Genomic DNA, 13,540 nt, shown 5'->3' on the forward strand with positions numbered 1-13,540 from the left:
CAGACTGAACTCACCCGAGCATGTGCAGGTCTGGTTGAAGAACTTGGTCGGCCAGCGTTCCCGGTCGTCCACGTTCCTCAGGCTGTACGGCCCACCCCAGGGCTTGGTGTCCACTCGGACGTTGCTGCAGGTCCCGCGGCCGGATAGAACTCCGCACACGTCGGCCGGGTTCGATCCCAGTGGAGGGCAGCAACGTTTGGACTGGATGCTCTCCACTGTGCAGCATGCCCGGGGAAACTGAGCTCGGGCTTGTTGGGTCCAGCCCAGAAACAACAGCATGCACAACACTCTCACCTCCATCTCAGGGTCCAACTCGGGAGTCACTCCGGCAGGGATTCGCTCCCTCACCACCACCGAATAAGTGCAGGATTGGATGTTTTTAAGGATTGGCCACAGTCCTCAGTGAGCATTTAATGGAGGGCTGGAGAGAATGAGGGCTCTGTTTGAGCTGGTTTCACAGATGATGCCCCCCCCCCAAGCCACCCCCCCACATTTTTAGACTCTTACCCTGCTGTGCCGGGAGGATTAGGGCTCCGGTCTCGTGGTAATCACCTGACTCATGAGAACTATGTGCTGTACTCATGGCAGCGGAGGGTCTGAAGAGGAAGCTCACCCTGTGCACAACCAGCACTACAGAGCACTCACATGGAGAACGTACCAAAATTCCTGAAAACTTATGAAATGCTAATAAAAACAGAAAACAGTTGTTGGAAAATTCAGCTTGACCTCGAGGAAACTGAAAACAGTACAGAAACTGGATATTTGATGTTACATTTTATGAGCTTAATTGCTTTTCTGTGAATATATCCTCATTCAATCATCAACTTGATATTCCAAAAAAAATTGAGACAGGAGCAAGTTAACTGTGTTACACCACCTTTCCTTTTAACAGCACTCCGGGAATGTTTGGGGACTGAACACACCTGTTGTCAAAGTCTTCTGTCATTTACATCTTCAGCTGCTCAACTGTCTCTACAGGGCCTTCACTGTTGCACTTTGCACTTCATAAGGCAACACGCGTTTTCAGTGGAAGGCAGGCCTGGACTGCAGACACACCGCGCTGTTGTAACGTGCAGAATTTGGCGCAACATTGTCAAGTGAAAAGCATGGACATCATCTCCAAGACGGCACTTCTCACTCCAAAATATGTCTCAGTCTTTCTGTGTTGATGTCTTCAGAGATGTGCAACCCCGTATTCCATGACAGGCCCTGGCTCATGAACCTTGCACTGGTAACGATCTGGATGGTCCTTTACTTCTCTGGCCCAGAGAACACACACAAAGTTCATTTTCTTCTATAAACTATAGGAAAAAGTGACCCATCAGACATAATACATGTTTCCACTGAGCATCAGTCCATTTCAGAGGAGCTTAAGCCCAGAAAAGTTGGCGGCGTTTCTACATGTGGCTTCTATTGTGCATTAGTAGTGTTTGCAGATGCGCCATTGAACTGCGTTCTCCTGAGCCCGTGCGGTGAGAAGCATGCCAGTTTTTAATGAAGTGCCACTTCAAAGGCCATCAAAGGCGTCATGGCGTTCCGTTGTTTTTCAGCTTTGCCCACACAGATTTCTCTGAATCCGTGAATCTTTTGATTATATTTTTCACTCTAGAGGATGAACTAAAAAAATCCAATCCAAATACCTAGAATAAAATCCATTGAGGAACACAAAACACAAAGTTATTGTCTTGTCTTTATACACACACACACACACACACACACACACACACACACACATATATATATATATATACAGTTTATATATATAAAACCTCAGGTTTGTACATTTTGACTCAGAAACACTCAAAATAACAGTTTTACTATTTAAGACCAATGGTCTAGAACATAACTGTTAAAATGAGCCGATTACTGATGAACAGAACTCTTAGTGTGGCTCAGTTCTGCTTTACTGGGTGGCATTGAGAGAAATGTACCTGTGTGCAGCATACAGCTTTCTAGGAAAATAACCCAGACAGATTTCAAAGGTTACGGGGAAAGTGGATCATATCTTCCTTTTCATGTTCATTGTAAAGTATAACTTTAGGTTGGCCATATTTTGAGCCCCTGAGCAGGGGTGAGAGGGTCTCTGAAACATACAGAACATCACTTGATGCTCTCCTGCCCATTTCTCTGTAAACCTGTGTCATGAGATCATATACAGACAGAGGGAGCACACTTCAAGTCACATTCCTCTGACCCACAGATGGACGTCAGCGGAGATCGAATCAGCAGAACGCTCTTGGCATGAATGCCTGGAGGCTCTAAGGGAGAGAACACTCAGCTCTAATCTGCTCTAGACGAACGTTCTGGGTGTTAAAACAACAAACCTGCTGTCGCTAACAGCTTTTACAGAATTATAAATATATGTTTACAAAAAACTCAATTACTGAACAATTATGAGTGGTAATTTGGGCAGGTTCCGCTGTTCTATGACCAGTTTTTATTTATTTATTTATTTATTTATTTATTTGAAGAACAAGAAGAATGAACAATATACCTGTTAAAAGTATTCAAAAAATTAGAAAATAAAAAAGTCATTATTGCTATTGCTGTTATTAATAAGAAGGTACTGGTGAAAAATTTTTTTTGGCATTTTTTGACATCTTCACATTTTCTCCTGCTTAAACGTATAAATAAATAAATAAATAAATAAATAAATAAATAAATAAATAAATAAAAATGTACAAGCATACTTGCCTCCACAGTATGTATTTGTGTATATACAGGTAATCATGTAATCATGTAAATGGCATCAAACCATAAAGTTCATTAATAGTCAGATTAAACGCCGAAGACTGTCTTTAAATATAAAAGTATATTTAGATATTGTCTGATTTAATTAGCATGACTGACCTTTCAGTTCATTAGTTAAGGGCCTAACTGACCTTTTCTAAGGTGCAGGAGTGAACAGGTGAGAGGACACAGTTATTATAAATGCAGGCAGCGCAGGTGAGAGACAGTCAGCCCTGAATGTAAAGCAGCAGCGGAAGACGAAGAAAAGCAGAGTTAAGAAAAGGTCCGTTATTGTAAGTGTGGACAGTTTAAAGGTTACTGTTATTAAGGCCACTTCATGTCAGACTGAAATGTGAACGAACCACAGAGATGATTTTTATTAAACAGACAGTTTATATAATAAACATACCAGCAGAATGGCTAAATAAGCATATTTCAAATGTCTGAGGGGCCACCAGTCACATTTGCATGCAGCTGTTAATATTCTGACTAACGGCTCAATCGGAATAGAATACGTCCACATAAACGCCGCAGTCGGAATAGTCTAGTCTGATTGAGGCCGTTTAGACTACAGTTTCTATCCGATTGAACGAGGTGGGTAATCCTGTAAATAATTATAATTAAATAGAAGGATAATATCCGTGTAAACGCCTGTATCCGATTACATGCCCTATCGGAAAGTTTAAGTCTGTTCTGCGCATGTGTCTTTACGTCATAGTGAAAGTTTATACCGTTCAACGTGGCGGAGGAGAAAATTGGTCTGCAGAGGAGACGAAGTTCATACTTCAAACTTTAAAAGACAGCCAGCAGGATGGACGACTAACGCTGTCCATGATGAGCTGTTCAGACGAGGATACGAGCAAATGAATGACGAACTATAAAGCAAATAAAGCAAAAAGGCTCTAATGCAGAGAACACTCAGCTCTCATCTGCTCTAGACGAACATTCTGAAAACCCACCGGACTTACATGATGCTCGTTGTCATGGTTACGTGAACAGTAAGGGGTTTTGGATCTGATTACTTGTAGACTTGAAGATTTTCATCAGCTTGTTGAGTATCTTCGCATTGTGGAAATCAACACTTCAGTCTTAATCTAGGATCAAAATGAATTCAATTTGCATGTGAACACGCAGGTGGTGCTGATAGAAAGAGCGACAAAATCAGAGCCAGAAAAACTGAGCATGACAGCAGCTCAGAGACGGCTAAGAGCTACACACCAATTTCGGCTTTCACTCTGACACCAGTCACTCGGCTCTGTGCTCTCAGATATCCTGTAAAACACGTGTCGTTTTAGCACCAGTTAGCTGGAACCGAACCTGGGCTGTGGTGTGTCGCACATCTGGCCAGCTGTCTACACTGTTGTTAGCTTAGCCAAAATGCTACAGTCCCAAACACCACAGAACAGGTTTGATTTCACTATAAACAGTGTCAAGTGGGGTTTGGGAGGCTGGAGGATCCACAGCCACCCATGACCAGTCACTGGCCCTGCCAGTGGCTCTCCGATGGACTGTGCCCTTCTAATCCCATCCTGCTCCTACTTTCACTTTTACATTCATTCTCATTTGGTGTGGGAAAACTTTTTTTGGTTGGCACCCCTAATTACAAAGCCAGTCACTCGACTCTGCACTCTCAGATATCTTCTAAACAAGAGTCCTTTAAGCATCACTGCCGAAACCAAGACACACGTTATTTGGTTTGTTTGGCTGGTGAACTAAGCATTACTATCATTAGATTAGCTAAAACTTCACATTCTCAAACACCACAGAACAGGTTTGACTTCAGCCTTCTGTCAATTCATCACCAGCCACTCGACTTCTGCTCTCTCAGACATTAGTTTCCATCTAAACGTCTCAGCAGGTCACTAATCAGAATCAAGCCTCTAATGTGGTGTATGGCACTGCTTGGGTGTGTAGCCTTCTTGCTAAGCTATCATTAAGTTAATTGAATTAATTCAGGATAATTGAACTTCTCTTTTCACTTGTTTCCTATTTTAAGATAATGCAGGACAGGAGGGCAAAGAAAGAGCCATTAACGCTTTTACATCACTTATGACACTTAAGCAGCGTTTATCAGGACCTTTTACAGAGTGAAACTGCCTGATCTGAACTCTGCATCAGCTTCAGCATCACCACACGGTGGAGCCAGAGAGCCGCCTCAGCTCCTCCAGTACAGTGCAGAGGAACAGGCTGATCTGAGATCACATGGGCTTCAAGCACCTCCCGCAGTAATGTGATGGAACTGCAGCTTGAATGTGAGGATCTGTACAGCAGTGATGGGAGAAAAGCAGTCAGAGGGGTTCTACTGGTTTTCAATACTGGTGTTAACAGCACCGTCTTCAGGGCTATTCCGTTACTTTATTCGCTGAAGTGAAGGCTGTTGATGAGCCCTTAGAGGGGTGAGGAAGTGAGTGAACACTTGTGTCGACTTAAGTGGCAGAATTTGCCCAAAAATCATTGCAAACGGACATTTTTCTCTTTTCAAACCCCAAAATAATAGTGGACAAAGCTGTTTGCTATAAACTTCTCTAAGCCGCTTAACATTTCAAAACCATAACATTTGATTGGATGCAATGGCAACAACAACAACAAAAAGAAAGGCAATGCAACAAGTTCAAAACTCTCAGGTCAACAGTGTTGTATGCGACATCAAAGGGCGAACCCTGCATGCTACAGATTTCCGTTCACTTTTTTCCCAGAAAGCTAGTGTTTTGCTTTTTCAATAAGGGCTCCGTTGCGATCAAGTCCCTTACACAAGCTATTTGGAGACTTTGTTAATGACGAATACAACACTGAAAGTTTTATGTGGTTATTTATGCATTTTTCATGTTGAAATGTTTCAGGGTTGTTAGGCGTCCACTGACACCTTGGGTGGAGTCTGTCAATCAATCAGAGGCTGCATTCCTGACTTGTTGACCAGATAGAGGCTGTGTTCTTAACTCGTCAACCAATTAGAGGCTGCGTCCTGACTGATCGACCAATTAGAGGCTGTCTTCCTGATTCGTCGGCCAGTAAAAGGTTGTGTTAATTAGAGGCCTCAATTAGAGGCCGTATTCCTGACTTACTGACCAATCAGAAGCTGTGTTCCTGACTTGTTGAACAGTCAGAGGCTGTGTTCCTCACTTGTTGACCAGTCAGAGGCTGTGTTCCTCACTTGTTGACCATTTAGAGGCTGTGTTCCTGACTTGTTGACCAATTAGAAGCTATGTTCCTCACTTGTTGACCAGACAGAGGCTGTGTTCCTGGCTTGTTGACCAGTCAGAGGCTGTGTTCCTCACTTGTTGACCAATTAGAAGCTGTGTTCCTGACTTGTTGACCAGTCAGAGGCTGTGTTCCTGGCTTGTTGACCAGTCAGAGGCTGTGTTACTGGCTTGTTGACCAGTCAGAGGCTGTGTTCCTGGCTTGTTGAACAGTCAGAGGCTGTGTTTCTCACTTGTTGACCAGTCAGAGGCTGTGTTCCTGGCTTGTTAACCAGTCAGAGGCTGTGATCCTCACTTGTTGACCTTTCAGAGGCTGTGTTCCTGACTTACTGACCAATCAGAGGCTGTGTTCCTGACTTACTGACCAATCAGAGGCTCTGTTCTTGACTTACTGACCAATCAGAGGCTGTGTTCTTGACTTACTGACCAATCAGAGGCTGTGTTATTGACTTGTTGACCAATCAGAGGCTGTGTTATTGACTTGTCACCGGAACATTACTATTGAAGTGTGAAGGTAAGTGTGTAGCATGCAGATAATCTTTATTATTTTATGTATGACATGTGTCTTTTAATGTTGCATATGACGTCATCAACCTGAGATTAAAGCCAGACAATCAGTTACTCACACATGTAATGCATGTCCTGCTCAAAATTCCATGGGTGGCTGATTATCTGACCGAGGCTGACCTGCCGAGGGCATGTGCGTTCTGTTTTAACAGTCTACTCCTCACTGTCCTCTCCGCCCCTTTCTATGGCCACTTGGGTAACATAGGTATAACATCAAGTGGTCAGTTGAAGGGTTGAAGTTGAACCCCAGTTGACTTGATCATTCTAGCTTTACCAACCTCAAAACTGAGGATTCACAAACCTCTAGTGGTTAAATAGGTGAACTACATCAACACTTTACTGTAGGACCTCTAGACCAGACCAGTCCAGACCACAGAGTCTGTTTCGGCTCCTAACATGACCAGCGATGGCTTACTATGATAGGAAAGGGCTTCCCTGACATACAATCACAGAACATAAACATTAAATAAAGCCACAGATGGTTGTTTCTGCATGATGTGTAGGTGTGAGCAATTTTTAAAACAGCGTTAAAGCAAAAATAAACATGCAGGCAACAAAGTCATAAGAGTCGGGAAACATGCAAGCATATCTGGTTTAATAGCAACTAAATTCTTCTAATAAAATTCTTGACTAACTTATAAAAGTGTACAGAACTCTTGAACTAAAAGAGTGAGCTTCAACCAGCTGAGCTCCAGGACAGAGACGGGTCTTGATGCTTGCCTTCCATGCATCTTGAAGGATGGTGGCTCCAGCTGAGCTGTACTCGAAGCTTGATAGGCTTGAGGTACGGATCGAGTTTTGACCATCACCATCAGGCAGGTTTGGTCCAGGCAACAGGGCTTTGAATATGATGTGGTTACAGTAGTCCAGTCTTGACGTGACCAAAGACTTTACAAGAAGTACCATTTCTAGAGACAGAAGGTTGAATGTGTAGATGCTGAATGATTAAGTGTCTGTATGTTTTACCCAAAAGTCTAGACCTCAACTGAAGAGCAAGCCTAAGACTTCCCATCGGTTTGGGTTTGTGTTTGGGCCTGCATTACTCCGCCCAGCATAGCTCCACCATTCATCTGCCCGGCTTTCGTCCCTTTGTGAAATTCCAATTTAAGACTCATTTATTTGCGCCCTGAGACTCAGCAGCGAATGCTCGTAATGCATGTCATTTAAGTGCCATTAATTACTCAGTGTCTAATTGCACAGGCGCAGAGCGGCCTTCGTATTGGGTCCCTGCTTTTGTCCAAACACAAAGGACCATGGCCCAGCAAAGAGCACTTAATGCCGGCTCCTGTGGAATTGCTATTGTTTTAGTTTTAGAAGGAAAAAATAAACATATTAATGCAATTTCGTCTGCTGAATTGGAAGCTGTGGAGTGCGTTCAGGCTTTGAAGTAGCAACAATGAGTGAACCCTCAGTAATAGCATTTCAAAGGGTCCACGGATGAAGGTGATGCTGAATTTACGCGACACTGTTTTCGTTGTTATGGAGATGTGGAAATGCGTAGGGTTGGCTAATGGAGGTCTGGACGCACCGCTTTACGGACCGTAATGTGTTGGCTGAGGGGGCACAGCTCTTTTCACATTGTAATTGAGAAGAGCTTCATCTTCATTTAAAGAGCACCACAGATTTAAAAACACAATGGAATAAATGAGGAGAGGATGCCGGTCATCTGACTGCAGCTCCCTGATTCAGAATCCCTTGCTAACCGACTGAATGACGTGATATCAGTGCTGTCCATTTTTTAAGGTGCTGCAAGGAAATAAGAACCTCAGGAAAACCTCAGGCTCTGAAACTGCAACAGGAAATTCTGTGACCTTCTATAGCAGATGTTTTTGCATGGAGTAAGGCGTGGGAACAAGATAATTAAGTTGTGGCCACGACTTAGTAAGGCATGAGAACGAGATCATGCCTTATTAAGATTTCTACAGTTAGCTCCGGCCACGCGAGCTGATTGGTTGAGAGGCGTTCTATCTGTGCTGTTATTTCACGATAACATCACAAATATTGCATCACTCTGCTGAGACGACATTGCTAAGCAACGACTCTGACAGCTGTAGGAGACGCTCGAGCCATTTGAATGTTTTTACTTCTGACTTTGCCGCAAACAGGAAACGGACACTGTTAAGACCACATCTGACCGACAGCCGATTTGGTCCGACTCTGAAGACGAGACTGAAGATTGTATTTTAATTTTTTTGTAATTTTTTTCCTTCTCATGTAAAATTACCATTTTGGTATTTACGAGATTTTCTTCTCACAGCAGTGACATCGACATACAAAAACGGCAACGTTAAGGTCAACAAGAATTTGCAAATCACTGCTGTGTGTTTTCACTGACATTTTTCCTCCTGTCCCAGTGGAACTGGGTTTATAGATTACAAGTTATTGGTCGCTGTAACTTCTGGATATAAAGTTGAATTTTTGAACTGTGGAACAAAAGTTACCAGAACTGTGTTGTGGCATTAAACCTTCCTCAACCGCACCGAACATATGACGGCCCAGGAAATCAGATATACTCAAACAGGAGCTCTAGAGGGCAGCATTGTGCTTCATGACCCTGATTTGGGTTCAGCTCTTGGTGGTCCTTGCCTGGTGACATATACGAGCACAAACACGCCTCTTCAGTTTAGGGATCAGTGGTTTAGATGGTGTGGAGCGTAGTTCTCATCTCATCTCATCTCAGATTGTTTGCTGATTTACAGACAGTCAAACGTAGAAGATAAACTGCTTTGGAAAAGTGAATCTTTGCTAGAAGACCAGTATTATCATATTTAGTCCTGCTAATAATCTGACTGTAGATCACGAAGCACTTCAGGTAGGTTATATTTTCCATGATATTTTATGACAGTTTACCTCATGTTCGGATAAATTATCACTAAAATTGAACCTCATACAGATGCTCCCAGTATCCGCTCAATACGTTTCGGTAGGTGCTGATGGGCCTAATCTCTGCCATGTACCATTAGAGATGGAAATTAAGGGTGCAGAAACGGCCCGAGGCTCTTTTGCATTAGTGCGCATTAACTCGGCTCTGAGGAGGGTAAGACTCTAGTGTGTTATCGTTAGAGTTCTTTGCAGAACCTCCGTGGAACACGCCACTGCTCCGACCTCAATAGATGGCAAGGCCGCTTCGGCGTGAGAGCGGCTTTCCTGGACAGCGTGAGGCCTGCTTTTCCTGACGGAGAGGCCTGACTGCCGCAATTCCTCATACCACCCGAAGAGAAGCGGAAAAAAATGCAAAGAATATTAGCTGAGCTGCTCTCCACGGCGATTCCCGCCCACTTCTCTGGCAGCTTAGCGATTTACATTTTAGCATAATGCCAAGCACAGAGGAGGCACGAGGCGAGGCTGATAAGTTACAAAGTGCTCCGGGGGTAAACCTTGTAAGAGAGGTTTTGGAGCTATTTACAGTGCTTCAGAAACCCTTCAAAGATGCGTCGCTCCAGGACCAGATTGTTGGCGGCGGCGGCGCATGCCTCGCACACAAAGCACAGCACAATGATCGTCGAGTATTCATGGCAAGAATGACCAGACGGCGCTAATTCGAGCGCGCTCATCCCATCAGACGCCACTGAGCCACGGCGAGGAGCGAGGAGTCGCGGTCCGAGGGCCTTTAGAACCGGGGTTATGGTCAAAGGCATCAGAAGAAGCGCGTGAGAGGGTGGAAACGTTGGGAGAGCGAGAAAAGAAGAGAAGAGGCTTAAATGATTTCTAGGATGCAATTTAATTTTCAATGTGAGACTATTAAATTTCCGAGGCACATTCTCTGTCCAGATATGTTTTCGATTGTGCAATCCTCACGGCAGCGCGCTGTCGAAATGCAAAAAAATCCCCACAATGGAGGTGAGAGGAGCGAAGGCCCTTTTTTCCCAGCAAGCCCCCCCCACCTCTCTCTTATCGAAATTGCTTTCTGTAGAGTTGTTCCATTTGAAATGCATTTAATTGCAAATAAAAAAGAAGGGGGAAGGAGAGAAAGGCGACAAACATGTGGCGCTAAAGCCTTTTCTCATCTGTCGGGGAAGAGAGCGCGAGAGAGAATATTCAAATGCAGAGGGACCAGACAATAAGACGGAGTGGCCGTGCTTTGAATAGGCCTCTCTCTCTCTCTCTCTCTCTCTCTCTCTCTCACTCCCTCTCTCTCTGTGTCTCTCTCTCTCTCTCTGTATCTCTCTCTCTCTCTCTCTCTCTCACTCCCTCTCTCTCTCTCTCTCTCTCTCTCTCCTCTCTCTCTCTCTCTCTCTCTCTCTCCTCTCTCTCTCTCTCTCTCTCTCTCTCTCTCTCTTCTCTCTCTCTCTCTCTCTCTCTCTGTATCTCTCTCTCTCTCTCTCTCTCTCTCTGTATCTCTCTCTCTCTCTCCTCTCTCTCTCTCTCTCTCTCTCTCTCTCCTCTCTCTCTCTCTCTCTCTCTCTCCTCTCTCTCTCTCTCTCTCTCTCTCTGTATCTCTCTCTCTCTCTCTCTCTCTCTGTATCTCTCTCTCTCTCTCCTCTCTCTCTCTCTCTCTCTCTCTCTCTCCTCTCTCTCTCTCTCTCTCTCTCTCTCCTCTCTCTCTCTCTCTCTCCCTCTCTCTCTGTATCTCTCTCTCTCTCTCTCTCTCTCTCCTCTCTCTCTCTCTCTCTCTCTCTCTCTCTCTCTCTGTATCTCTCTATCTGTTCAGCAGCTCCACCTCAAGGCTGCCCACTGGTAACAACACTTGTTCCTTCACAGGGATCAGCTGACATTTAAGGTCGCATCTGTAATCAATGTTCTCGATGTAAAGGATAAATCGGCTGAGTGTCCGTCCGCCTGACTTGAACCTGTCAGCGTTTCAAAAAGCCCAGGACACACACCCTGATTCCCTGTGCATTGTGGGACGGAGTGACGGGTGGATTAGCCCCATAAATATCCTTTTTTGATACCCATCAAAAAAGTTTTGTTACCCACTTCTATGACCTACGAATAGCTCAGCCAGTTTGCATCGGAGTCTCAGTGGTTACTGAATAATAAGCATGTAATAAGCTTATGGGGTTAAAGGGCAGATCTGATGCTTTCTGTGTCCCGCCAACACACTTACCCACACATACCCACACACACACACCCACACACACACACACACACACGGAGAGAAGGAGGTGAGAAGTTGAGGGACGGCGGCGGTGAAGCGCAACCCTTCAAAACTTTCAAATTCTGCTGGGAATTCTATTTTTCCCCCCGACAAAGATTTATACATATTTATACAAGCTCCAGCCGCTGATAAGGGAGGAAAAGAGAGAGGGAGGGAGGGAGAGAGAGAGAGAGAGGGAGAGAGAGAGAGAGAGAGAGAGAGAGAGACAGAGAGAGAGAGACAGAGAGACAGAGAGAGAGAGAGAGAGAGAGAGAGAGAGAGAGAGAGAGAGAGAGAGAGAGAGAGAGAGAGAAAGGGGGAGAGACAAAGAGAGAGAGAGAGAGAGAGAGAGAGAGAGAGAGAGAGAGAGAGAGAGACAGAGAGAGAGAGACAGAGACAGAGACAGAGAGACAGAGAGAGAGAGAGAGAGAGAGAGAGAGAGAGAGAGAGACAGAGAGAGAGAGAGAGAGAGGGGGGAAAATCTTGGAATTGCCGAGGTAAACTTTATGTAAATGCCATAAAGTAATAGACTTGTAGTGCAAATCACACCATTTTATCTTTAATTTTGCTTCACCCCCCCCACCCAAAACTCCCTCCATCCATCTCTATACCCCTCTCCTCCCCCACCTCCCCCCACTACACACACACACGAGAATGCACACACACACACACACACACACCCGCCCCCTTCCATCCTCTTTCCGTAGGCTTAAAGGTGCATCAGAGATATGCATTTAAGCATATTCAGAACACGGGGCGTGAAATTAAATGTGTGGCAGAGTGGGAAAAATATACAGGCGCCGAAGATGCCTTTAAAAATAGTCATTTATGCAGATGGGGGGGGGGGGGGGGGTGCGAAGGAGGGGTGTTGGGTGGGGGGGGAAATCATTTGCGACGGGATGACCCCTCTCGGCGAGCGCCCTCTCCCCCTCACTGTTCTCGCCCTAATCTCCCGCTGTATCTTCATTTTTCATTGAACTCGGCCGGCTTGCCGCTAAGCGGCCTTGTAGATAAGGCGCAGCGCTAAAGGAGACGACTGAAGGTGCTCAGTGGGCCCGTTTCTATTGCACTTTCACCCGAGGCAATGGGCAGAATTTAACGGATTCCTTCCAACATATGTTTTTGCCAGATAAGTAAACAGTGTGTGTCGGGAATGAAGGGGGTGGGGGGTTGGCGGGGAGGAGAGGAGGGGGGGAGAGAGAGAGAGAGTGTGTGAGAGAGAGAGAGAGAGAGAGAGAGAGAGAGAGAGAGAGAGAGAGAGAGAGAGTGTGAGAGAGAAAGAGAGAAAAAGTGAGAGAGGGAGGGAAAAAGCATTTGCAATTTAATGACATTACAGCTCCCAGCTTAGCCCCTCCGCGCTGCCAGCCGGTGAGCGGCGGAAAGGAGAGCGCCGGAGAATGGAACGGGGTGTCATCAGTGCTCCTCTCTCCCCCTCTCTCTCTCTCCCCCTCTCTCTCTCTCTCTCTCTCTCTCTCTCTCACTTAGTCTCTCGCTCACTCTCCTCTCTCCTCCTGCAAGAGGCCCTTGTTCATGCCGCCGCTTCCTTCCTTTCCCTCTGTCCCGGTCCTTTTCTGCGCTTTGTCCAGCGGTCTGTTCTCCAGCCGCCAGGTCTCTCCACATTGCACCGACTCTCCTTATCCATGTTTCCTTTCCTTCCAGTGCGCTTCGTTCCCCTTTTCCTTCCGTGACCGGCCTCAGTGAAGCCGTCTGAGCGCGGTCTGAACGGCGGGCGTTCAGCGGCAGTGAAGGCCTGTTGGGTAACATGCGGGACAGAGTCAGGCTGAGTAACAGAGCCAGCCCCCAGCCGCGCTCTCCCGCGCTCTCCCGCGCTCTCCCGCTCCCGCTCCCTCTCCAGCTGCCTTATTATGGCAGACTAATTGTGCAGGAAAGCAGATTACAGAAGTGTTAGCATGTAACTCCTTGACCGCGCGCTAATGTGATGACAAGTTTCCCTCTTTTTTCCCTCCGA

The 13,540-nt window shown here is 45.6% G+C and overlaps 1 protein-coding gene across 1 annotated transcript in view; it reads right to left on the reverse strand.

Annotated features, from left to right (window-relative positions):
* The window catches only part of dct (dopachrome tautomerase), a 9,818-nt gene extending 9,366 nt beyond the window's left edge, over positions 1 to 452 (reverse strand). The window contains exon 1 of the mRNA XM_037539495.1: positions 15 to 452. Coding sequence (XP_037395392.1) covers positions 15 to 300 — 286 coding nt within the window. The 5' untranslated portion in view covers positions 301 to 452. The remainder of the gene's footprint in view (positions 1 to 14) is intronic.
* Between the last annotated feature and the right edge of the window lie 13,088 nt (positions 453 to 13,540).

The sequence above is a fragment of the Pygocentrus nattereri genome, chromosome 6 (genome assembly GCF_015220715.1).
Source record: "Pygocentrus nattereri isolate fPygNat1 chromosome 6, fPygNat1.pri, whole genome shotgun sequence".
Lineage (NCBI taxonomy): Eukaryota > Metazoa > Chordata > Actinopteri > Characiformes > Serrasalmidae > Pygocentrus > Pygocentrus nattereri.